This window comes from Acanthaster planci, linkage group LG07, assembly GCF_054643075.1.
Source record: "Acanthaster planci isolate LZ-2023a linkage group LG07, COTS_SCS, whole genome shotgun sequence".
In the NCBI taxonomy this organism is placed as follows: domain Eukaryota; kingdom Metazoa; phylum Echinodermata; class Asteroidea; order Valvatida; family Acanthasteridae; genus Acanthaster; species Acanthaster planci.
Window position 1 is genome coordinate 4,787,201 of NC_141783.1, and position 27,907 is coordinate 4,815,107.

Here is a 27,907-nt window from a genome sequence, read left to right on the forward strand (position 1 = left end):
TAAAGATCTCTAATAATACAAGCAGGATTCTTTCTAATGATACCTTGATGGTATCCCTCCTGTCATGCATGACTGATGAGCACCATTGTCTTGAAAATGGGGCATCCGAACTCAGTTGTAACACTTTGGATAAACCAGTTAATGAAGTTGTCTTGTGTCATGCTTGTCCTGGTTGAAAGTGACAACAAAAGGACACGTTGATGAGGGAAGATTTTGTCACTTTGTCACCCCAACTTCGAATGCATTTTCAACGACATGAAAGTGGTGTTTTCCGACATCTGTGGTGGGTCCAAGATGGGGCACCCGCTCACAGGCTCATCGCTGTGAGGAATGTCCTGCGGGAACTGTCCCAACATCGAGTAATTGCTCTTAACCATCCAACTGAATGGCCGCCCCGTTTTCCGGATCTCACCCTGTGTGATTATTTTTTATGGGGGTATCTGAAGGACAAAGTTTTCACCAGTCCACCTCGTAACATCCAAGACTCACCAGATCGCATTCAACAGAAGGTTGACATCTTACGACATGACCCTGCAGTGGTGAGACGAGCTGTGGCTGACATGCGTCACCGTTGTGAACTCTAAAAGGGAAGGCGGACACGCGGAAGGTGTCGGTGCATAATTAATTGTGAATTACGTAATGTGTAGACCATTGGTGTGCCCCAAATATCTTATCCAGGACAAGCATGACAGAGGACAACCTCATTCACTGGTTTATCCAAAGTGTTACAAATGAGTTCGGATGCCCCATTTCCAAGACAATGGTGTTCAGTCATGCATGACAGGAGGGATACCATCAAGGTATCATTAAAAAGAAACTGCTTCAACTTTTCGGAGATCCTTATACATTGTAATCATATCTCATGGTTTGGGCATATTTTTTTCTGGGACACCCTGTAATACGTAGGCTATAAAACACGATCCTGCCTGCCTTCGCTCGTCAGGGGACCGGGTTAGCGTAGTGGTTCTTTCCTCGCTTTTCTCCAGGTACTCCGGTTTCCTCCTGCCTCTAAAACTGGACCTTCTTCCTAACTCCGTAATGTGATGCTGATTAATAAAGTGTATGAATAAACGTACAGTTATTGGTGCAAATAGCCTGAGATGCTGAAAGCGCCATTAAAACAAAACAACTTCGCTCGTCCCCAACTGCCTGAGTGACAATTACCTACGTAGGCTGGTTATCGATCCCAACAATGTTACCAACTTTCAAAGGCAATAAAGCCTATATAGGACCCACCTTGAAAACATTTAAGACTTGGTTTACCTGCACTTTATCATTTTTGAACAAACGAATACCAGCAATGTGGCCAGAAACGTGCTTCATAAAAACATCATTTAATAAACGACGTTGAAATTTGGGTTGTGTCAGGAGTAAGTTTCACAACGCCCATGGTAGGGCTGCAGCACCTACCCAGTGACTTCTGTAAAATATGCCTACGCTAAGACCTTAAAAAGTACTTTAACAACAATTTGTCCCAAAAACTGCGGTGCTAGTCAGACATATTTTTTGTATTCAGAACCTACGTGTGTTTGCTTGTACAAGCAAAAGTTATGATCAAGATTTTTACACGAAGCCACAGCAATCCGCGTGCCCACTGCGTTGGCGTGCAAGAAGTGTCATGTATTACTTCCAAAAGAACCGAAACTAAATACATTTTTTCATGTAGAATATTCTGCCCGGTTAGGTTTTAGAAAGTAGTTTGTTCTCCACGTTTCCGTAATTTCTCTTTCTTTCTTGCATAGAAGAATAGGTAGATAGAAAGAGAGTAGGTCAGAAGACTGGCAGCCAGCAACCCGATCTTAACCTGCAAATAACAAAACAACACAAGAAAATTGTCTCATTGAGTAATCACGACAAATAACCAACAGTGGGACTTGAGATAGGAAGTCCTCTTTATGCACCAAAACTTATTCGAAGTTGAACGGTCGATTATAATAAAAGTGATCTTCATAATTATATAGGATATCCATCTACCTTTACTTACAAACTCGATACCCTGTGTTGGCCAAGGCCATACGCCGGTGCACAAGCAGGACTTCTTAATTTCCTGCCTCATTTAATCTGGAGATGTACCATAACTACGGTAGCACTATGCACACGCACATGCATGTATACGAGTTTGACGCAAACATTTTATCTCAAGGACCCTCTAAGTGACAAAGGTTTCAAACCACAATCACACGACCCCAACTTCCAGAACCGGGAACTAAATAGAAATATTTGTATTTGTAATAGAGATATCTATATTAATATATTAATATTATTAATATATTAATATATCCATCAATTAATAATTAATGGTTAATATCTATATTTTCACTTTTAGATGTTAACTTTGCACGGCACATTCAAGTTTCAACTGGTATGCAGGCCTACTGTCTCCTAGGCCAAGATATTCTTACCCAGAAGTCATCGTCATTCAGAAGCCTCTGTGTGATAATGAAGAGCGGGTACTGCAGGAGGCTGAAAACTGCTGATAACAAGATCAACAAGCCATATAATGTGCCGAAATACTTCATGGGGAAACTATAAATAGAGAGTAACAACGCGAAGTTGAAATCATATACACTGTAGCCATAAACTCTAAAACAAAAACAAACAAAACAAAAAAGAGACACGTTCATGTTTGAAAAAAAATAATTAAGTCAGGGATAGTTTTCTTTTTTTTTCCTGCAGTCGAGTCAAACAAAATATATAGTCCTATACATTTTGTTGACATTCGACAGGATGACGACACAGCATATCAGTAAGTTCACAGGCTACATTGCACTTGTTAGTTTGGTGTACATGTACATGAATGCATACAGCGTCGCAGTATTCATGTCGAACTTGAGTTGGGCCAGATTCGTGGAACCCTATTCAAGTTTGCTGAAATATGTTGCCATGCTAAATAAATAAGGCTATGTTGAAGTGAGCATTTTTCCTATGAAAAAAATCAAGCATATAAATTTGAGCAGGAAATTAATATTTTAAGCAGGTCACAAACTGAGAAATAAAATAGTACCATTTAGGTTTTGAACCTTGTGAAGTTGTGACATTTGACATGTTTCGTCATGATCTACCGATAGATTTTATCAGCAGTGGTCAGGGAATCTGACTATTTTTTTACCAGGCCAAGTAAGGTCGGGTCTTTCTGTCTAAAAGCTTGTTTGTTTCACCTGAATTTGGTTTGCAATCAGTGATACGTCGTTGGTTAAATGGAACTGTAGAACCCAACAATTTTGGACAGAGTAAACCAGCTTTGGGATCACTCGTTGGGATCCAGATCCGTAACAAAAGACAGGCCCTGTAATAAGCGGAGTGTAAGCGCGAATATCAACACACAGGGCCCATTGAGTTTCGTGTATGCTTAGCCGACATTCTGGAAGTACATTTCTGATCCGTTCTTTATTGGGATGGTGAAATAGGGCTATTATTCATGTTGCACAAACTTGATTTCTAGCAATGTCTAACTATCGTCAAAACATCGTGGAGGCTGAAATGAGGTTTTACATGTCTATGTCAACGTGCCAAAATCATTTATCTTACAAAAGTGAAGTTCCGGAAGCTGTCAAGCTGTATACAAACGACCTGCTGATGACGGACAGGACGAAGGTGGCGTACTGGATTTCGAGTACTGGCAAAACGCCACAGATGCAAAAGACAAGACAAATGGACGTGCAGGTTGCATAGGCAATGGCGGCGTCTCTCAGATCACTATAGGGACCACGCTCTCGGAGTCTCTCTGCAGGAAAAAAGTCAAATATATTGGTGTTGCCTCTGTTGCTTAGAAAATTGCACGCTCTCTTGGTCCAGCTCGGTAGTTATTAAAGCTAACTTTACAGTTCGACACTTCATCTACGCTGAGATTCTGGTGTTGCCTTTGGACCACGCAACAACGATGAGGCTTAGACCTAAAATGGACTTCACTGAAGGCTTTCCAATGTGTATCCTTTCATTATTAATAACAACATAAAGTGAGCAGCACAGAAATTGTGGGCTATTTTGTGACATGGATTTTAAAAATAATATTGTATCCCCAAGAACTTTCCATTGTAATGGACCACAGGGCGCCATCTTGCCTCGATCGTGCACGCTAGTGAACAGAGACCTTTCTTTTACTATGCCATAAACAGCAAATTTTACCAATTGGTAATTTGCAAGTGCATCCCTGGCTATAAGTACAAATGCAAAAGAACAATTTACAAATATCTTACAATCCCGAAAAAATAATACTTCCACCAAATATTATTAAAATACCTCCCATATTACATTTGTTTCCCATTTCTTCCACACAGCAACCGCAACTAAAATAATGCCAATTAGAAATGAAACTGAACCATTCGCAATTTTGCTCCCCGTTGCAGAACTTGAAGCAATATCTCGTTTTCACACAAATTCCAGAACACTGGCAACTAATTTAAGCATGTTGTTAAACGTTAATAATGTTCATTTGGTATGGTTTATATCCGAAAGTATTTTCTCTCCCCAAAAGGTATACACTGTGGTAAAGTGGATAAAAACAAGTTGTATGTTGGAATCATTCAATGGACGACTATTAATCCAAAAGACTTAAAGAATAAGTCATTCTTCAAAATTAATATTAGGCACATATATTTAAAGGTCTGCAGGATTACTGAGAAGCTTATGGACAGCTGCGTAAAATGTAACAAGAACAATTGGGCAGAGGTGGAGCTGCGGGAGTCCAGAGGAGAGTTCCACAAGAAGAGCGAGGAGAAACAAAAAATGATCGCCTTATGTCTAAAGCAGTATTTGACACTTGTTGCAATAAACATGAAAGCAGAAAGTAAATGACTGCGCCGACACTCGCACATCCTAGGCCTAGAACACGCATTGTTCTTATGGATGAGGCAATGCCCGAGCTAGTACTGCCAGTAATACTGATGTAACTGGTAGTGATATTTGGCATAACGGACCTGGGACTACGCCTCCTGATCTTGCCATCAGAGGTGGACCTGGTGGTAGGCCTGTCAGTTGGCCGAGGCCTCCCGCCGCTGACGTCTATTGGCGGTAACGCATCCATCACTCTGTCGAGAGCGTTGAGTAAACGGTTCGCGGTCTCCTCGGTTATCATAACAAAATCGTTTTTGTATCTATAACTAAACGCTCCAAAAGTAATGAGCTATGACTTCATTGACACGCTGGGTTTGAGATCTGATTCACGCGCGCTGTCATGGCGTAAGCAATTGCCGCCCTCAATGTTCGCTTATATTGTCTTTGTTTCTTTTTGTCTTTTGATAGTTTGACTCCGTCCATTGATCCTTTCGTTTTGTCTTGAGATCCTTTGATTTTGCCAATCTTTGTGATTTTGTTATTTATGTTTGTCCTTTTATCGTTATTGTTAGAAATAACAAAACTGGACCAAAAATATTTTCATAGGATGCTTATGAAAATTAGGAAATGGTAGAAAAATCGAGAAAGAGTAACACGCTGGACAACACTAGTAGTTATACATATGAACTACCACCACTGCCATGAATAATATACGTCGATACACACGTCTAGATACGCGCGGCCCTGGGAAAACTTCTTAAATTGAGAAATGCCGTGTAAATAAGAACAAAAGATCGGTGGAAATATTTTGAGGCTCAATTTCACCTTCAGGAAGCAGTTCTTCTTCTATTTTTTTTTTAATTTACGCCTCCCTAAGCACATAAGCAATGTATTCTTCTGTGAATTTCGTGCACACGAAGTCTTCAAAACGAGAAAATTCAACAGAGGATGGGCAACTTGCTAATGACTATTCCTCATGATTTACGGGGGTCTGGTCAAGTAACCGCCGCACCTGTTTCAAATCGCTATTTCCGCAAGTCAAATGAAAGTGAAACCCCGTTTCACCGAGCACCTTCGAAGTGTCAAAGGCCATCTACCCGGACACCCTGCGGCGCGTCACTTCTCCAAGCCATTACGCTCGTGTGTATCCCCACCACGACAACGTTTGAGGATCAACGCTTAGAGAAGTAACAGCGCATCATCTTCGGACACTCACGCCTGGCGGGTTGACTGTGGAATTCTCTGCATTCAACCCACCAATCCCACATCTAGCCTCAACGAAGGTCTAGTCGGGGCGGAAATTCAGCCAATAATAACAAACATCTTTTACTGAGAACTGTCTTAATATACATTTCACATTACCTTCCTCCATCTGTCTGTTCTTGCACCGATTTCTCCGCTTGTTTCTGCTGAGTATCAACCCACTGAATGGTGCGCATAGGATGCCTCCTAGCTGGATGAAGGCAAGCGCGTTGGTGTATGCACTCACTGAAACCGATCGAGCAATAATCGTTTTAAATTACGAAGGTTTTTAACTGAACTAGACCCCTGCAGCTTTTTATTATCCTTTTTGAATTTAAAATCTGTCATTTAAGGTATCGGTGTGGTCAAACCATATCCTCCAAAACACACACAAACCAAATAAAACCGGTGTATCTACTAGGAAACGTTTACCAAAATGATACTGATATCATGGAAGTGGTGTATTGTAGAAGTACAGAACCTGAGGAGTTAATGGCTGTGCTAATAACAGATTTCGTCATACAGAACTGCTTGGTATAAAGGGCGTGTGACTATTCAGAGTTTAACGGCTGGGTGAATCCCAACTCCATGACCACTACTTCCTAAAATGGGAAAATAAATGCAGTGCTCGAATGATAAGACATAAACACCTTTACGAGCGGATATTAGGCCAAAGGTTTGCATATTTACCCGGAGCCATAACTGGGTACTTCCCGATTGTACAGATACTGAATAAGCCTTTTGCGAGTTAACTTTGACCAAAAATCTGGTACACTCAGTTCTTTAAATTCACGTGAACACAACAATTTGAATTATCCTTACTAAAACCACTGTTGCTATACCTCGTGATCCGGGGCAAGCTTTTGCTTAGTTACAAAAGAGACGCCTTGCAGCAATACACTGTTCTTAATGGTAAAAAGGGCACAAAGGAACCAGTCAAATCCAGAGATGGTGGTCGCTATGCAAAAGCTTGCCCCGAGTCACGAGGTATAGCAATAGTGTCTTTAGTCTGAGGAATTCAAATCGTTATGTTTATGTGCACTCAGATGACTCAGTGCACCAGATTTTATTCAAATTTAACTCGCAAATGGCTTATTGAACCAAGTCACGAATAGGTATAGCACTCATTGTACAGATGCTTTACGTTCCCTATCACGTCTACAACCGAGGCAAATACCCATCACTACAGACAACAAATCTTTGCCAAACGACCCGACATCAAAGATGGTGAATTATTTTACCTGTGCTTATGGGTTATATGTGATTGGAGCCACAACAAATAATCAGAATTGCACCTACCGATTTGTTCATTATTATTAGCAAGTTTATTCAGCACCGGGTTGAGCGTACTGACAAAAAACAAAACGTCTAGTTGAAGAATGGAAAACCAGAAGTAGAAAAAGGCGAAGAGTGGCGACAGGATGCACGACCTCAACGACGGAAAGTCTGTGGAGACGGAATTGATCTGTGTGTTGCTGGGTAATGTGATGCTTGAGTTGTCGTGTGTTTCAACCTCGACTCTTGTCGGGGATCCATCGTCACATTCGCCACTGCAGTGTTCTAGGTCTTTAAAGGCAAAAAAGCAAAGAAAATAGTAAGTCCATGCAATATTTAAGAGATTAACCCTAACCCCCTAGGGTGCTTGAAAAATCATATGAAATTAGAGGATCTGGGACTATCAAGGTTAATGATATTCGGTCTCTTAATCAGAAATCCCAAAATTATTAGAGAACTAAGGAATTCTTTGTAGATTACGAAGCTCAGATTTTTAGTTCTCAGAATAAACATGATTAAAAGTGAGATAAGCTTTTAAGCTGTTCACGATAAAGGTAGTTTGCTGTAGCACCATCCATGGATATCTCGTTACTGTGAGTATGTGTGATCCTGACACGGACCAGGGCCCTAACTAGTTGGCTTTGAGTTAACATGCAAGTGACCGTTGTTACGGCCAATAATGTAACAATCGGTCAATAATGTAATACCGACCCATAATGGAATAAAAATCGGCCGATAATGTAATAACCCCAAAGCGGCCGATAATGTAATAACACGGAGGCCGATAATGTAATAACTGTAGATTTGCTTGTTTCTTAGAAGGCTTTGGGGGACTTAGGTTTTCTTCAAGTTTTCCCTGCAGATCCCTCTTATACTAAAGAAACTATAGAAAGCTCAAAAATAAGCTGTGTGTACATGAGAACAATTAAGAACATAAATAGGAGGAAAAGGAGTAGTTTGAGCCAGAACAAGATTTTGGCAGGTGTGTGCAAGGATATTTTCCACTTTCATCTATTTTCGAGGTTAGAGGGTAGGAATCACAGTATATACTGTTGAATTGAGAGTTAGGATGCGGACCTGCTAGGGGACACTAAGGCTTGCTTCTTAAGGAGTATTATGTTCATTCTGACGTGTGAGCTCCTCAATTTAGCTTGTGTTCGTATATAACACAACAGTTTCGCACTACCCGATATTATATTATTGGCCGATTGTTACATTATCGGCTGTAACAAACATTCGGCTGGAGTGGATCTACGGAACCCCTGCAGCCTCATAAAGTACCATCTGGTTCTTCGGTTCTTTTTAGAAACACAGCAAAGGAGATTTCCTTGCAGGGTGCTACTGCAAATCTGTTACTTAATAACCGGACTAAAAAGTGGTTTTTCTATTTTACAAACCATTGTTTTCATGTTTCTCGACTTGTATCTGGCCCGTTTTTTCCGCCCGTTCCGTGTCCTCACTTTTAGGGTAGTACTCGCCCTCATTATCCGTAGTGGTATTGGTGTACACGTGTAGCGGTTCATCGACATGAATATTCAAAGTTTTGCCGGATACATGATTGTCAAAGTAATCTGGTGGCAGCGGCCAGGGGATACTCGCCTTCTTCGGTAGCAAGAGCGTGTTCAGTGTGAAGAAAAGCGTCGTACCCGTCAGGATAAAAAATGACGTTTGAACACGAATGTTGAGGTTTTCGTAAAGAACCTGTGAAAATGAAGACGACTTAAACGGTACGTTATATTGTGAAAGACATAACTGGTACTAATTCTTATAATTTGTCTTCTGGACCTTTCCAGAAGTCTGGTTTTGTGGTTTGACCAAAACACAAAAGAGTGCCAGGGGAAAATGCAGGGTAAAACTCTTCGTGTAATCTTTACTGCTGACTATTGTAAAATCCGATCTTACAGTGATATTTGACAATCATGTTGCATTCATACTGTCCGCTAGACAGGAAGCTCTGTCTCTTAATTAACCTCTTAATAGCCTGTACGCACACAGCTTACCATTGAACTTGATCATAGCATGGAGTCGGCCTAATACCGAAAGAAATGGTATCCAGTTGTTGTGTTTGGGGTTGTACAAGACAAAGTGCAGATTCCAAAGAGAAAGGCATTTGGTTCTTCAGATTTCCCAAGTTCAGAAAGCAGCGGATCGAATGGGTACAGTACCGGTGGTACATGTACATTGAATACGTGTTTTTACAAATGCAAAAGTTGGCTCCAAAAACACTAACAATGTAGTTAATACTACTTATGATGGAAGGGGGCCATGCCAAGAAACGACGATTTCGTGCGCATAGGAAAAATTACGATTTTTAAAATCTTTTTACAGAGTACTCAAAATTCCACTAAAATTAGGAAATAATAACAAACGATTCACTGGGATTTTCTGAAGGAAAAAAATGAAAAAAAGCCAGAGAACACAAGAGAAAATGATCATCAAAGTCGCACCCCTGAAGATTTTCAATGGCTCGCTCACATTTCTTGCCGCCAAGGCTGTTTGAGCGCATGCGTGCATAATTATGAAGTTATTGGTTAAAAGGTCTATTACCCGCTGCCGGTCCCTACGTTTGGAGGACGTCTGTAAGACGTCTGGAGACTACGTACGGGACGGGAACCAGACTACATGGATGGGCTATTCACAAATACATGTATATGTAGTCGACTACCGGTACATTAGTCCCGGCCCACCATTGTTGACTTTGTTCGTACGTGAAGCGTTTTGTCTTGTTTGCCTTGTCAAGACTGACTGTTCTGTTAAAATCTGTAAAGTAAACATGTCGCAGGAACAGACAAAATGAAGCTTTGCACGTAGTACGTGTGACACATTGAAACATATTCCGGGTAAATACCTACACAAAGCGTATCACAAGTACGTGAAGTACTATTCACAGCAACAAAGAACTTTTTCTAGAATCAGTTGAATACTTAACGGCATGGTATGGTGCTCAGTCACTCTGGGGTCGGTGAATATTTGTCTTCGTTCACTGTAGGACCACTGGACCTGCATGTCCGAGTCGGCAAGTGTGTCACGATGTTCCAGTCAGTGAACTCAACAAGTGACATGTTTCCGTCTGCGCCAACTTTGTGCTTGTCCATTTCAACCCAAATCACAGATTAAGTCTTCGTGACAATTTAATTAGTTTACGGAAAATGTACTGATGTCACCTTTAGTTATTTCCAAAGTGGCACTTTAACAACAAAACTCAGGTAATCATTAAAAGCAAACAGTCCTGGCTTGCGCCCTATTGGGTTATAAAACACGCTCTCCACGAAATTATCACATCAGATCATCTCATCGTAGAAAAGCAATATAACCTCTTACACAAACATGATCACAGCAAAAACAAACTAATTTTAGGAGGTCCAATTGTTGTTACTTTGTTGGGGTTGGAGTTGATGTTACTTTCGGAATGACGCTCCACCCGTGGTGACCTCACTCTAAAAACAAATTGGTTGAAAATAACCAACATTTTGGTTATTTTCACACACCAATACACACCAATATACTCGATGTGTTACTGACAATCTGTGCCTTTTACGAGGAAATTCCTGAATACGTATTGTATTGGTTTTAACACCACACTTTCTAAATCCATTTCTGTTTTGCGAGAAAACGAAATTACACAAGGCAATTACAATGGTGTACATTACATCCCGCAGAAATATGATCGGTGCCAAGCTATAGGTATAACAGAATGAAAGCCTATTCATAATGTGAACAAAAGTAGGCCTCTTCCGATCCTTTCCTGTTGTGTGACAATTTACCCACAACATGGTTGGACATTACAGAAAAGTCACTGCTATACGCAATAAAGTTCAAGACCTGTGTCCTTGACGGACGGCTTTGCAAAATTTAGCGAAGAGTTTGTTGTCAACTAAGGGCTTCAAGATATTCATTATAAAATTGATTTCAACCTATATGGTAATATGAAAGGTGTCACTACTTCACACTACTTGGTGAGTCTGATGCATTTCTTGTATCGTGGGGCTGATCAACCCAACAATAGAGGCACTGTCATTTTGACTGATTTTTCGAAGGCCTTTGATCACATACCCCTGATCAATACATTTTTGCAGTTAGGGGTGAAGGAGTCCATTATTTCACGGATTGGTAGTTTTATTTTAAACAGACAACAGTGTGTCCGATACAATCATATTTTATCTGATTATATGACAACCAATGGTGGCCTCCCACAAGGTAGAGGGTTTTCATTATTTTACAAATGCTGCTGCATCTGGCACCAAGGCTAGTGTTTGGAAGTATGTAGATGCTCTAACTTTGGCTGAGAATTGTGATTGTTCTGCAACTGGAAAACTATAGGAGGACTTGGGCCGTTTTGTTGAGTGGACAAAAGATAATAATTTAACCTTGAATCCATCCAAATGTAAGGCTCTTCAGATTTGTTTCAAGAGCTATCCTCCTCAGCCGGCTTTGACCACTGATAACAAACTACTCGAATTTGTGGCATCCGCGATTTGTGGCAACAGGTTGATGACATGTTAAAAAATAGATTTCAGATGTTATGCACATTGAAAAATTGGGTTTCAGTAAAGATGATCTGTGAGGTTTATAAAGAATATATCAGGCCTTTGTTACAAAATAAAGATGTAGCATGGAACTCCATACCATGCTCTCTAATGTGCAGACTCACATTTTAGAGACAGTGCAATGAAGAGCGTGCAAGATTATGTCGGGCAGAAATTACAAATTCTATGAAGATGCAATCAAAGAATGCAATCCTGATAAATTTTTGAGTCGTAGACAAGATCGGAGTCGTAAGTTGGCTCAGTTAGTGATCAGTTGCAAACAGACTAAGAATCTCAACCCCCCCCCGAAAGACCTACAAGGAAAAGATTACGTAATTCACAGACTATTTCAGTGCTACATTGCAGAACCAATCGCTGTAGGAACAGCCCCATTCTATACTATATTGACTTATTAAATTCACAAATCCACCTGGACCGAATTCAAATCTTAACCGATTTAACACTACCTCTAATCATGGTCACATCTTTAATGAATTTTAGCTTTATTTATAAAATTATATTGACTTGTGCATGTGTATTTTTTAGTTAATTTTAATTTAATTCAGTTGGTTGTTAACTGTAGTTTTAACGTTACCTTCAACTGTTTTTATTGCATTCATTCAATTACATTCCTGTAATTTGGCCCGTCGGTTACCAGAGGAATGTAAACAAACAAAAATACAAAATCAAACGTTGACAATTCTTTATCTGCGTATAATAGCTGTTTACTCACGGCACCAGTCCGCCCTTCGAGATCCACGTAGGTTCAGTCCCCATAGACTGTGCGTGCATTTAGTTTGTGTATTACACTACCGGAGGACGCATATCGGTGGTGACCCATGTGAGGGATTTGTACTGGTATTTCTCTTGAAGACCTCGTGTGTAAATAAATTGCCAAGAATCTATCAAATGGTGATATTTAATAGCTTCTGGTAAGAAAAATCTCCGGAACAGAATCAAAGAAGTGGAAATTTTTGATTTTACAACAAAGGATATTTATGAAAAAAATGTTATTTTTTTTACATAAGTTTGTATCTGAGTTTCACAATATGCCAGATTTACCTTCAAATAACTTAGTTGCCACGTGGAAGACTAGTAACTCTTATGAACAAAAAGTTCATTACTTCTAGAAAGAAAGCCTTTCTTTGAAATTCACTTCTTTTTTCATTGGGACGTATTTTCGTCATTGTCCATGTTTTTCGCCTTACTTAATGGTGAATTTAACACTTTTGTTGAATTCCCTCGGATCATCGGTGATACTGTTTGGAAGACTGATTAATCGTTTCCATCAGCTCATTTCTTCACGATTGAGAGCCATTTGTCTGAAAAGCGGTTCATTATTCATACCGATTCAACACTGAGTCCGACAGCGGTCAAAAATGAGATATACGGATTTGGGGCATGGCATACACTTACACGCACACGTACACCCAATAAGAGTGCGTTTGGGAACGAGTTGACTTTACGGCATTGCACTACTGCGTACGGATGACGTCAAATTGCCTGACTATAAGAGGTACAAACTAAAACTTTCCGTTCTCGTGTATACAGTTTCCTTCTTGCATAGACATTCATTAGACTGTTCCTCGCCGATCATATCGGTGCATTGCATAGACATTCATTAGACTGTTCATGATATTCCTAACTGATCACAAATAGAAAAAAGCCAGGGAGAACCCCGAAAAACTGGAAAACAAATCCCCTCGAAAATGTTGTCATTACCAAGTTCCAAGTTCTGACTCTTTTACTTTGGAGGTACGTGATGAAGAAAGGCAACAATTTGGCAGAAAATAGATTTTTATCGTCTGCAAGCTGGCAACGGGGACTTTGAGTGTTTAAATTCTAGTCGGTATGGAAATGAGGGGGAAACAGCTATATCTGAACTTGAGGTGAATCGATTACTTTTAGGGTCAACCTGTGAAGAGTCAAGAGCTAGCTGAGTCAAGAGCCATCTTACTGGCTTCTGACTTTCGTGAGATTAAGTACGCAAGCGCACAAACCAAGTGGGGGGGGGGGTAACTATACCAGACCCAATGATTCTGACTACTCTACGGTATCCGGTATCACCCAATGTCCACGTGACCAAGACTGGAGGAATTCCTTTAGTTTTCCGGAAAGAGCCGAAATATTCCGAAATCGTCCCATCAATATTCAGCATGTTCGGATGGTACCGTTGATGTTCGGTTATTCCCGGCCGGGTAGGTAGGCTAGCTGTTGAACGTAAACTCCTGTATTCTAATGGCAGCTGTTTCACTTTACACTGAAATCGAAGATCACCTTGCCCGAAATCAATGCAAGCTAGACGAATTAGCCATTTGCGAGGTAAATTTGAATAAAATCTGGTCACTGAGTTATCTGAGTGCACATAAACATAAAGATTTGACTTTCCCAGACTAAAGACACTGTTGCTATACCTCGTGATTCGGGGTAAGCTTTCGCATAGCGACCACCATCTCTGGAATGGCCTGGTTCCTTTATGCCAGCCCTCATTATCCATTGAGAACAGTAGATTGTTGCAAGGCGTCTCTTATGTACCTTAACAAAAGCTTGACCCGAATCACGAGGTATAGCAACAGTGGTTTTAGTAAGGAGAATTAAGTTGTTATGTTCACGTGAATTAAAGAACCCAGTGTACCATATTTGGGTCAATGTTAACTCGCAAAAGGCTCATTGCAGAGTATTATGTCCACACATACACGGTGCACCCCGTCTGTAATGAAATCAAAAACACCCAGGCTCTCAACTTGTGACCCCTGACCCCTGCGTCATATCTATTTATATCCGTGGGTAAAGCCTGACCTAAGATTTTTTATCAAGAGTCGTCAGGGAATCTTTGGGCAGGGGAACAGACTAGGTTCGAACATACGTGGATCGCAAAACACTGTGAAAACTTATTTCCTACTTGTTTACCGAGCTAAACTTTCAACTTATCTTTGGGATCTTTTATATCCACGGAGTGGCATATAAAGAATGTTGTAGACCCCCTCTCTTAAAAGACGGAAAACTTTTTGAAGCAGAAATCATTGTAGGTACTCTTGGCACCTCAACAGTTAGCAAAATTTGGAAATCTGTCAGAAGTGTGAAGCGCAGCTGCAATAGACCAAGGCCCATATACCACAGGGGCTGATCCAATTTTGTTCGCATCACATGGTTGACGCCGATAGCGAATCCGTTTAATCTCTTTATTTTGTCCTAACCAAGGCACAAAATAGGCCCCCTGGGTGGTATATATTTCTTTGTGGGTCCGTCAATCTTAAGATGTAGGGGGAAAAAATTAAATATATAAAAATTGGCAATGAGCCAGGCAGGGAGTTGATTCTCTCCCCCCCCCATCTGCACCTGTTCCGTAGCTGAGCTATTATTATGAAAAGTGCGCAGAACATGAGGTTTAAGGATAAGAAGCCTTTTTTCAAAAGTTTGCTTGGATTTATTCATTATGAACATTTATAAATCACTTTTTTCGGTTGAAGAGATATCACAGCACAGAACCCCACGTTTCTCAAAATAGGTGTTGAAGAAAATAAATTTGCCGCTCAAATTTCCTTAATACTGAAAAATAAAATAAATACTAGGATCATTTCAGATGTAGTGTAATGAACGTGCTTGGTTTTTTTTCCAAACTAATATGCTAATTAAGCTCTCTGCATTTCAAAATCATACAGTTTCCCCCGAAAAGTATTTTTACCGAACCGTAAAGTCTAGCGCCACAGCGAAGCCATTTTTGCAAAGGTTGCAGTGAATCAAGCACTTAAACCAGTCAAGATCAGTCTCTCAGCCTTGGTTTTTATCCAGAGTACCGAAACATGACATTGGTTAATATAACCTATACTTTACACTATTCCGAGTTAGTTTTATACACAATGATATACAGGTAGCACATCGTACCGTGCGACTTCACACCAAGCCTTAAAAATGTACTCGCCGCACAGAACTAGTTCTGTATACACAGCGTCATTTTCATAGTTAGGGGCCCCCTCCTCTAAAATAAAGAGGGTCAAAAAGTTTGTTTTTCTTCTTGTTATGGTGTTTGAGTTTTTGTTTGTTTTGGTGTTTGTTTGTTGGGTTGTTTGTTTGTTTGTTTGTTGCTTTTCGAAATATAATAAGAGAACAACAAAGTTGGAAATTTTCACTCCCATTCTTTCCTAAGGCATGCAAAAATCCCAATCTACAAAAAGGCCATCACGAAAAGCTATATAAAGACATTCCCAATTGTTAGGCCCCGAAAAATCCCCCTTCCCAAACATTTTGTTCTGGAGCCGCCCTTGGACAGCATATTGAATACAAGGTCATAATGCATATTGCCTTCTGCCCTATTTGAAGGTGTGATGTGTAACCGCTTATAATGCAAATAAGAAGAGATAGATCCACGGTTATAGGCCCCCTACTGTGATCAAGTTTCTTCTCGATCACTTCAAATTACAACGTTATCGTGTCCTTTTATGTAGATATTACCTGTTATCCCCTTTCCTCTTCGGACTTAATGAAAAAAAACCAAGTATGCACTGCGGGGATATTATGGGATGTCGAACTCTATGGAACCACGTAAGAGGAATTTGCTAATCAAACACGCAGACACTAGCAAACGTGTGCAAACATCGTTTATATCTATTTTGTCACTGAGCCACGTTGACGAGTTATCAATTGACATTGGATTTTTAACTGTTTTGGAGTGTTTGGACAAGTCTTGTTTGAACCTCGGCAACAGATACAGATAACAATTTATCAAATCTTATCATGGTCAAGCCTTTTCCGTTCACACCGTTTGACAGAGTTTGTTTTGTTCGTGTTTTTGCCTTTTTCATTTCCAGATTTAGACAAATTGATCAAATATAAAATTTGGCAATGTATGAGACAAATTTTTATCGCATTGGGGGTCAACAAAAATTTTAATAATAACAAAAGGGAAACACGACATATACCTTAACAACCAGAAACACCCATGCTGAGGAGTCAAAGCATCCACAAAATAAAGTCATAACTATCCATTTATTTCGTCCAAAGAGATTGGATATCTGGACAACAAAAAGAAATACAAATGAATAAACGTTATATTTTTGATAACAGGCTGGCTTATACAAACGGGGCATTTTGACTAAGGCGATACAATACTCTGTTTGCTTTAGAACACGGGTCTAAGTGGAACGGAAAAAAATTAAGATACATTTTACTCATTGCATCATCAGCAACCCGTTTGAAAAAAGGAGAAAATCCTCATTATTTTGGCACGTGCGTGTTTGGTAAGAGTAATTACCGAATGTGAAAGAAGTTCTAGAACAAAAGACAACCACTGGGGTAAACTGAACTCCTGTAAAAGAAAAAATGGACAACTAGACTTCTTACAAAAGAAAAGCTAGTTCTGAATCGTCTCCGCCCTCACAGAAGAAGATCATTGTTTCTACCAACTCTCATGCGACTTTTCACCTTTTGATATTCAGAAGCTGAAACACTCGAACAAAAGTTATAATTTAAACTCACAAATTCCACATGTACAGAAATTTTGATATTTTGTATATTGAAATAATCTGATCCAGCACAGTTCGATGTGATTGATACGGGCTGTGACCCTATATCCAAGACCGGGACAGTGTTTACATGGTCGGTAAGGTTCCATGACCGGTATAACAAGAGCGCCTCAGCCATTGATTAGACCAGAAGTTGCAACCGCTTCCTGTTGAAGCCTTTGTTACAAATTTAAAAGTCACGGTCAGGTCATGCAAGACGCAGCTTAATCTTACCTGCAGGTTAACAACGAGGAGCTGAACACCACCAGCCGCTACACAGATTGCCGCGGGGAATACCAGTATAGGACTAATGAAGCTCAGCGCAAACATCAGACTACCAGTCAACATCAGAATGCTAAGTATTGAAACACCGAGACGATTACAATATCAAAAATAGCCTTGTACGTTTGCAGGTGTGTCAATTAAAGTGGTGGATTTGAGTAGTTCAGGCCGTTTTCAGGTCAGGTCTTCAGTGGCTACTTCGAATTTGCCATTGTGAATTTGCGTTAAAGAGCCAAAGCCACTAATAACATTGCTTGCCCAAGACTAGTGAATAGAGGCGCCATAAGACTTGTTGAGGACATACTCTACAAACGTAATGAACTGTTCAAAATATTGTAATAAAACCTAAAAATTTTATTTGCAAAGTTACAAAAGACACATTATGAGACATGATATGCAGAGAAATATTCATTGATTTATACTCATTAACCCTACACAGCATTGTTTCCTCTGATTTCATTGGTGCTAGTTATACGCTCCATTTTGGAGAGTGGTATTACAACTGTGGGAATTGTATTTGTTTTGACCCAAAAGCTGTTGTAAATGGTTCAAAGTTGCTACATGGATGTCCTCCACACTCCCAAAGAAAAGAAATGGCATTGAAATTTTTTTAGGTTGGGGGTGGGTGGGTGGAGTGGTGTGTAACCGAAGATCTGACTGACTATGAGCAGAGCTGATTTGGTTAATGCTTGTCTAGACATGTGTCTCTATGGTCAGCCTAAGCCACGAACATCAAAGGGGCCCCACCCCATTGAAAGGGTCCTCGGAGGGCATTTCCATTGATAAGTGCAGGCCTGATGTAAACAATTACTTGGGACTCACATCTGGAAGATGTTTGTACACAGTTCAATTGGCCTTACTCAGGGACCGGCTCGAAATTTTTTTCATGGCTACGGGGAAGCCCCTGTATATACAGCGACTATACCAGGCTTTTCAGCATGAACAGAGGTAGGATATCATGGAAGGTTTTGATAGTTGGCCGTATTTTTTTATCAGGTAATTAGCTAAATGGCACTCCAAAACGGAGCTGATATTGTTGTAGGCAGGGTTAAGAGTCTAAAAAATATTCTTGGCATATCCTGTATGATTTTGTATCCATACTATAAACAGGTACTATAGGTTTCCCCGGCCAATTTCGGAACATGTGTAAATGAATAAGTAAAGGCAGCATTCCTTTTCGAGAGAAGTGGAATGAACATTCAAATCCCCGTTTCTATTTAACAAATAAAAATTCTATTTCAGTGAGGGTGCATTCAGTCGTATATAGTCAGTGTTTGATCTATCGATATTGCACTGGTTTAGAATGTTGACATTCATTTTTGCGCGAAATTGAAAGAACCTCTTCAATCCTGCATTTATCTTGATTTGAATCAAATCTATTTCGCAAAATGTTCAGGCGATTTCGCGGAAAGTGTTATAAAGGTATGCCTGGTCAAGAATTGGAATTCGTGTGTGTTGTAATAGAAGTGTTTAGTTGAATGGTTAAATGTTTGAATGTTCGTGACTGAAATAGACTATTCATGTTGTCTTAAAAAATATACCGACTATTGTATGATTCCTATACAAACACCGACACCGAGGTAACCTTTCCTTCTCGTGCTACGTTTTTGCTACAATCACATAAAAGTTCACACACGGCCTTCTTGCAATGGATGAACGAGAAAATACAGAAAAATCACAGACTTTAATTGGCGTACTATTTGATGATAAACCACGTCACACTATAATTCTTCGTGAGTAACATAACATCCATCATCAAAGTGATGTCATGATTTCTCTAACCCTGTATATTTCTAATCAAATTGAGCGAAAGTTTTGTAAACCTGAATTACAGCAGATGAAAATGAATACTCAATACTAACGGTTTACGGTAAAAGACAAGTTTTCGGTGAATTAATTGCACAAGATTGCACATTGGTTACAACTGGCAACGAATACGCCAAATCCAAACCCTAATCACTAATTTGTTACCTGAAGAATCCAAAACGAAGTCGAATGCTCGTATTGCGAAAATTAAACCAGGTTTTAAGTCGTTTTCAAAATCCACACCAAATTGAATTTTTATTTTACGAATTAAAAGGTGCACTTTCGGAAATTGGCCGGGAAAACCTTTGTTACATCTGGGGGGGTCAACAAATTAATTTATGAGACAAAATAAGTCGTTCACCAGATTGAAACTATTGTATTTGACTTTAAACGAATTCCGCACGATAACGATCACCGGGAAAATTTTCACTTTGGCGTTGACTTAATTTTAAGGCATTCACGTTTCGGTACAAAATCCAGCTGAAAAGAAGTTCATGAATAATATGGCAGCAACAGAGGAAATCAACGATTTCACCGCTTGGGCTGCTTCCAATATTTACCTATAACCAGCTAAGGAAAACTCAAACACAGATAAACAGTTCATTGATATTTGGCGTCCCGTGGATAATCCTTAACAATAAACAAACCTACAATATAATGCCTTGCGTGCTCATAAAACCACTGGGTGACGTCATTGATTCGGAAAAGTATCAGGTGGGGTTCTTTAGGAGGTAGGCCTACAATTAATTGTACATCCTTAAAAACTGTGAGATCAAACTGGACTAGACAAAGAAACTGCAACCTTGACATAACATTACAACTGCATGTATGACAGACGTTAACAGTTTAGTATACTAATTTGACGTACGATAGGTTGATGTTCGCTTTCTCTTCTTCTACTCGCAGCGATGTAGTGTGTTATATGACGATTATAGATCTTCATTTTAAGTGATCTCATTTTTATCTAATTTTTATTATGTCCACTTTGTGTTATAACAATTGTATTATGTATTTCTTCTTTATTTTTATTTATAGGCCTATGTTAATTTTAACCTAATTTAATAATTCGTCTTTGCGTTTTTTCTTTAGTGTAACAATAATATTGAATTTAACTGTGTCAGTGTTTAGGTTCACATCTAACCTTATCCAATTATTTTCAGTTCAGATTTACTTTCAACTCTTCCTCAGTTACGTAAATACTGACCAAAAACAATTTGTCTTAACTGAATACAAGAAGGAGGCAAGGACAGGTCGTGTATATGACTACAATATGAACAAATCATTTCAAATTTTAAATCAATACACCTGTAGTTCGCATATGATATTTCAATTCTGTTATCTTCCAAGAAAAATGATTGTCCTGGATAATATATCAGGGGCACACCGACTATTTACATATTACGTAATTCACTGTTCATTATGCACCGACACCTTCCGCGTGTCCAAGTCCATTCCTCCTGCAACTGGTTCCCTGGCTGTTCGACAAGTTGTTGTCAAACTGCAGCAATGTTTTCAGGAGTTTGCACTGTGCTCCTCCTTCCCGAATGACCCTTATTCAAATTAAGGCTTGTCCCATGTTCTCGGTATTTGCGCACATTTTCCCAGATGGTCGATTTTGCCGGTGGATCCCTATCAGGGAAGGCTTCCCTAAATACAGCTTGGGTGGCTTGAAGCTCTTGTTTTCAAGAAATTTCGTTACGACAAACACTCTTTGCTCTTTGGTAAGTTGCACCATTTTGCAGACTTGCTGTCCTGCTTCGAACACTTTTCAACACTGCACTGGCCTACCTCGGGGCAAGTCAACACATTTAAACCAGATTATTGCACAACTTGAAAGAGAAAAAAGGCAATTATCCCTCATTAACATGACCTTTTGTTGTCACTTTCAACCAGGACAAGCATGACAGAGGACAAACTCATTCATTGGTTCATCCAAAGTGTTACAACTGAGTTCGGATGCCCCATTTTCAAGGCAATTTTCAAGGCAATGGTGTTCAGTCAAGTCAACAAGGTTTCATTAGAAAGAATACTGCTTCTACTTTTCGGAGATCCTTATACATTATAATCATATCTCGTGGTTTGGGCACATTAACCCATTCCTCAGGGTTGTTTTTTTCTGGGACACCCTGTAAAGTGATAGGACGCAAGGGTCAGGGGTCACAAGTTGAGAGCCTGGGTGTCTTCAATTTCATTACAGTGGTGCATCTTGAGTTTGTTTCTGCATTCAATTGGGGACCCTGAACAATAGAGGACAATAAGGTCCCCGATTGACAGAGAGTCCCTGATTGACAACTGTGTGCAAAACATATGAGTGGTCTTCTAAAAAGTTAAAGTACAAACAAAAGAGGAACAATAGGGGGTCCCCAGTTGCAGGCAAATGCACACTGGTGTGTGCGTGTGGGCATTTGCCAGTCGTCGTTAGGTCATGATTTCAGCCTAGGCGACCTTCGATTTCAGTGGCAAGTCAAAAATTGTAGGATCAACAGCCGCCACTAAGATACGGGAGTTTACGTTCAACAGCTAGCCTACCTACCTGGTCGGGAATAACCGAACGTCAATGGTACCATCCGAACATGCCAAATATCGACGGGGCGACTTAGGAATATTTTGGCTATTTCCGGAAAACTGGAGGAATTCCTACAGTCTTGGTCACGCAGACAATGGGTGATAGCGGACCCTTGATACGCAGAGTAGTCAGAATCATCGGGTCTGGTATCCTAACTGTACCACAGGCCTCTGATGAAACCTGTTCGGAGTCTCCTTCAGTCAGCAAGGCACACCTACCTAATATACCCCTTACCTCATTGTTGAAATTGCAAATCTGACTTTCTCCAGGGGGGTCCTTAACTCTCGCAATCGCTGTACGCTACAAAAGCCACTGGTCTAGATAACCTACCTCAAGCATTCCCAAGCTTCATGCACATACGTTAGCACCTCCTCTTAGAAAACTTACTAATAGCCATTAAATACAGAAGAAATTACACCTGATTGGCTAATCATGGCAATGGGGCACCTACTTTCAAAAGGGGGGATCGATTGAAACCATCAAATTATCGGCCAGTCTCCATCACATCCATATGTTACAAAATCCTTGAACACACATTTTTAGAACAAGTTGACACTATTATAATAAACTTTTTCAAGGCCTTTGATAGAGTTCCTCAAAAGAATTTGCTTTAATAGTATTGCCTTTACTCGCACCGATATCTACAAATGATCCTTGTTTCCTTATTATTGGAATAACCTCCCACAATCAATCACCTGTGCTTTATTTTCCCAGTTCAAAACCACCCTAAGTATAACTCGTGTTCAACGGTCTTATATGCATCTGTGTTGTGATATCCCAGTGTGGGGACTGTGCCAAGTACCGTAGAAGTAGAAGATACTTAAAATATAGATAGCTGAACTCCCACCATGCATACGATAGAGTGATAGGTTTTCCGGACAATTTCGTAGTGTTAACTCGTGTGGTTTCCAAGTCAATTAAATTCCGCCAAGATTCGAAATGAAATGGATTAAAGACGTTGGCCGCGAAAAAAATTTGATTGATAGTTTTGGCTTTATGTGGTTTATAGGCTATACGCCGTGCTACTGCCGTGCCGAACTCAATTCAATTTTTAAAAGTTAGGTACGACAATAGCACGTTTGGTGCAATTCGGCTGAATTCGGCTCAGCAATTGAATTTGGCACAGCAAGCCACTGCATATGAACGTGCTAAGTTAGTGGGATGTGTTAAAAGATGGCACCTTGCTGACTAAATGATACAGATACAGAAGCCCTTTAGCTGACAGGCTTTGCTGCGCTATCGTAGTTCCATATGGCAGTGTCACGACACTGCTCTATTTGAATTCAGCGTTTAACGCAACTGCCGCGCTATTGCCTCGCTCATTTTAACTAAGTTTCGAAAGGCAGTAGCACGGTATTTAGTCTGGGCCTTGCACTAAAGTGAATAGTTTTTATATTGCTTAAGTTTACATGGAAGAAGTGTCAAAGCATCAGAACATTGGCAACTCTGAGTGTAATGGAAGGTAAAGGATTACGATAATTGAAAGTCAACCACTGCCTAGCACCGCCTATAGGCGTAATCGCGGAGGTCAACTTATTGAGACCTTAAAATGGAATTAGGCAACCTTTATTCACGTACATTTTTCCCAAAGACCACGACCTGGGACCAACTTGACCTGGGACCGAACCGACCTCGTACCGAGTTGGTTTGGGACCGGGTGACACGCAACCACTTTATGTGCATGTACATGTACTATGCATTGTCAGTGCACCTGTCCGAAAGTTGCAGATGAATAACGACCGATAAGGAGTACAGCTTTATGTACATGTACATGCAAATGTTACACCAGCCAACCGGTTAGGGCATGTCATACAGGCACCTAATTTTCATATCAATGCCATGAAAGCAATGGTGTATCACCTTATAGTTATCCTCATGAAAAGAGTTCCCATTTTGTCGTACAGCAGCCCCAGAGGCAGTGCGGCCCCGGACACAGAGAAGTTAGCTACGGTGAATACTAGCTGCAGCTCGGCGTCTTGTTCGGCGCAGGGCCCTTCAGTGTAGTTGGCGTGGGTAACTGTAGAACTTGATGAGGCTGTCACGGTCGCGACGGGAGGCTCTCCTGTGCTGCCCAATGACTGACATTTATCTGCAAAGTACTTTTCCTGTTTAAACACAAAAACCAAGGAGGCCCAGCCAAAAATCCATCCTCCAAAACACAAACACTCGAGTGCCCCGACAAGAAGGAGACTTACTTTACGTACCCTTCGTGTGAACATTTTCATCAGAGCATGCAGTGTTTTGTGATACTGATACAAGCAGCCTTGTTGCAGTACATGTGACACAAAAGCTATACTCCGCAGTCCACGAAATTCTGGCTATAAGTCAATGTTTATTTGAGAACTTAGATGCAAACTCGATCTGGCCTTCGGACTTGCGGCAACAGTTGACACAGTAAGGTTAAATATTAACTAGCGCTGAGCACGATTCGCACAACCACCGACTCGAAATCCCCCTTTTGAACTAACATGTCGGAAGTTTGCAGTTTCCCTACAGGGGACGAAAATTGAGCTACTCGACACAATACACATAGGGTGCGTTCGATTAGCTTCCCTGAAAACATCAGTGGTACACCAAGGGAAGCCTCGAAATGAGGCTGATCGAACGCTGCAGTGTATTGGCCAAGGCATTCTGGGAAAAAGGTCCACCCGTAACGTCATTACACGTCATTACTTCGGGCAGCCTCCAGAGACCTGCTCGCCAGCTGGGGTAGTGATGGCTGACACCAGGGCAGGCACGAAGATCACGTGATGGCTAAATGAACGCTCTCGTGTAAATACGATTTGACTTACACGTGTAAGCTAATTAATCGAACGCAACCATTTGTTCATGCCCCTCACTTAGTTTGTGCGCATGCACACTGAATCCCACCATAGCCAGAACCAAAAAATGGTTCTTGACTCTGACAGGTGGACCCCAAAAGTAATTGATCAACATCAAGCTCAGAAAAAAGTTGTTTGCCCCTTATTTCCATACCGATTAGTATTTAAACACTAAAAGTCCCTTTTGATAACTTGCATGCGATACAGATCCTTTTCCTGCCAAATTTTTGCCCGTCTTTCTTAAGTACCTCCAAAGTACATGTAAGGGTCAGAAGTTGGAAGTGAAGCCTCCATTTTAGAGGGGATTTTTTCAGTTTTACCGAGTTTTCCCTGACATTTTTCTACTTGTGAATGGTGAGGAATATAATGAACACTCTAGTGAGAAAGTATCATGCAAGAAGGCAACCGTATGGACGAGAACGGAAAGTCTCTTAGTCGTGCAATTTGATGTCGTTGTACGTATATTATTAGTGCAATGCTGTAAAGTCAACTCGTAACGAAACGCACTCGTCCCAAGGTGTGTGTGCGTACGTGTATGCCATGCCCCGAATCCGGACATCTCATTTTTGACCGTTGTCCGGTCATGTCGGACTCAGTGTGGAAATTTGAAATCCGCATGAAAAACGAACCGCATTTCAGACAAATGGCTCTCTATCTTGAAGAAATAAACTGATGGATACAAACGATTCATCAGTCTTCCAGACAGTGTTCCACCTAGAAGTAATAAACTTTTTTTATCATAAGAGTTACTAGTCTTTCATGTGGCATCAAAGTTATTTCAAGGTAAACCCGGCAAAATTGTGAAAATTAGACGCAAAGTTAGCTGGAAAAAAGACGACGACGACCATACGTAGCTATTGTGCAAGCGCGAATTCACAAACAAAATGCACGCACAGTCTATGGGGACCGAACAAACGTGTAAACCTGAAAGTTGACCTTCATGGCACGGTTCCAGAACCCTTGGATGGGAAACTTATAATGTGCCAACATTTTTTAGGCTAGAGCTCCAAAATTCTATTTGCATCGCTGCGAGCGTGAGGACGCAAGAGGTCATCAATTTAAAATCAGGTTGTTCCACGGGCTTACGCGTTTCGTTTTCGCTCCAGTTGTGCTCATTCCGTTTCCATGATCCTGCTAAATTGGTCAGCTTGCCGCGAGTTTTAAATGTAAACGCTAAGGAAAGGCTTTGGGGATTGTCGTGCACGACATTTTATGATGATCGGTTTAGGGCCCGTTGCAGTGGAAAGACTTTCATGTAGACCTGTGGGAAACCCTCGGTGTAATGTACTGTTGCACACCCGCAAATCTTGGAATCCTAGTGCCCCGTAGTTTTACTCGTTCTCGGTCCTTGCATTTCTCAGGGTCTCTTATTTAGCTCAGCTATGCATTATGGACATGCAGCAGAGACGTTAATTTTGTATTTAGTTATTCATGCTGTACTCTGGCGTGATCGCGTGTTCCTTCACTCCTTTGTCCTTGTGTTTTCTCTGCTCAGTTTTGGCATGTCGAAATTCCCCTTCACGTGGCTGCGTGGTTGGGCGTGGAAGGTTCCCTGAAATGCTAATGTTCAGAAACCTCTGACTTTGTAACTGTCAATCATTCGCTACAGATGACCGGGTGAGCACTTTCACGCTCCCGTCTCTACACTTTGTACACGTGACTTCTTATTCTGTATTTTACCTTTTTACACACGACACTTAGATTCTCGCACACGACTCTAGCAGGAAGTCATGTGACCCCTTTGATTAGAATTTTATTAAGATTTAGATTTTATTAATTCCTAAGCCTCTAGAATCCTATAAATAGAGTAGATTTTCCCTAACTCGTTGGTCAGGCGCGGCAGACCAAACCCTAGTTGCGAGAGCGGAACCTGACGTAGTGCGGCGGTTGGACCCTTTCCGAGAGAAGTGCGATAGTAACCATTCTTATGGCGAAGAAATGTAACCACATGAATGGCCAGCTAGCTTAGCTTGGACCGATGCGAGAGCAGTACGAATTAGCCCAGGGTAGAGAGTCGTAGCGGCCCGTCACCGCTACGTCCGAACCGATTGCCGGGTGAGACACCCCCGTGTCCCTTGTCCTGCTAACTAGCCCAGTCCTCCCCGTCTCTACACTGAGCCAATGGTACACAGTGCGGCGATCTTATCATTGCACTCATCACGTTGCGGTCTGAGCGGCAGTATGGTCGGTACATACCGGCGCTGGCCCCGTCCAGCCCTTGCTAGTCACCGTGGTGGTCCGGGACAGCTCCCACCACGGCCCGGCCCGATTAGTGTGGCCTAGCTGTGCGATGCTACACACACGTACCGTACCCACTCTGTCCGACTTGCATTTCCAATGTTCCTGCCAAACCGTAGTTCAGTTACACTCGTATGCAACTTCGCCTCTCTTTAACTTTGCCTTTTGTGTGTTGTATTATGTTAAGCTACACCTTCTTCCAACCCACATTGAACTTTAATGAAGAGAAGTGAGAGCAATAAACCAACCGTACAGTTTGACTGTCACCCAAACCCCTTGTTTCACGTCCACATTTTAATAAATTGTTGACCCCAAATATAACATCCCGTATAGACACTAATAAAGTCCATGCTACCATCGACTTGATATTTAGGAAAGCCAACAGTATTTTAATGAAGATGATCACCGGTTTGTTACAGTCTTGCAAAATCTTTTGAAAACACTGACACACATATGTGGATTAGTGTTTTAAGGTGTAACAACTGAGCAATAATAATGGTGGATAAACGAGAAATAAGAAATACTAAATGGACAAACAGGCTTCTAGGACAGACAGGCTCCAGACAATACAAACGTGCAAGGGCATTTTCAAGAGATAACTAGCCCTGCGTTGGTGGCAGACAGCCTTTAAGTGCCTAATGGTGTTATGCACAGTGGTTCTTAGCGTAAGCCGACACTGAGAAATACAAAGGATTGGATTAGTTTAGTTGCAAATGCTCTGGCCAAGATGCCATTTTAGATATAGCTTTAACAAGGAAACCTGTGATAATGGGGATATCATAAGGTAGCTCACAGCAAGCAGTTACTTGGCGACTAAATGAGTTCAGGAGAAATTTAAAAGACAGTAAGTGAGTTCGTGTAGTACGACTCAATAGC

At 40.9% G+C, this 27,907-nt stretch overlaps 1 protein-coding gene across 3 annotated transcripts; it reads right to left on the minus strand.

The window, feature by feature from the left end:
* Positions 1–822: 822 nt before the first annotated feature.
* LOC110989476 (equilibrative nucleobase transporter 1-like) lies at positions 823–24,657 on the minus strand. 3 transcript variants are annotated; one of them, XM_022253872.2, is made up of 9 exons: positions 23,832–24,657; positions 17,552–17,672; positions 16,736–16,828; positions 8,688–8,991; positions 7,315–7,581; positions 6,136–6,261; positions 3,529–3,724; positions 2,403–2,470; positions 823–1,804 (listed from the first exon to the last, which is right to left on the minus strand). In XM_022253872.2, the coding sequence occupies exons 1-8, from the start codon at positions 24,194–24,196 to the stop codon at positions 2,416–2,418; spliced, it is 1,527 nt and encodes a 508-aa protein (XP_022109564.2). In that variant the 5' UTR covers positions 24,197–24,657; the 3' UTR covers positions 823–1,804; positions 2,403–2,415. The 3 variants fall into 3 exon arrangements, with proteins under 3 accessions (XP_022109564.2, XP_086995493.1, XP_022109562.1); XM_087139367.1 differs by having other exon boundaries at positions 2,403–2,473; XM_022253870.2 differs by having other exon boundaries at positions 826–1,804; positions 2,403–2,526; positions 23,832–24,652.
* Between the last annotated feature and the right edge of the window lie 3,250 nt (positions 24,658–27,907).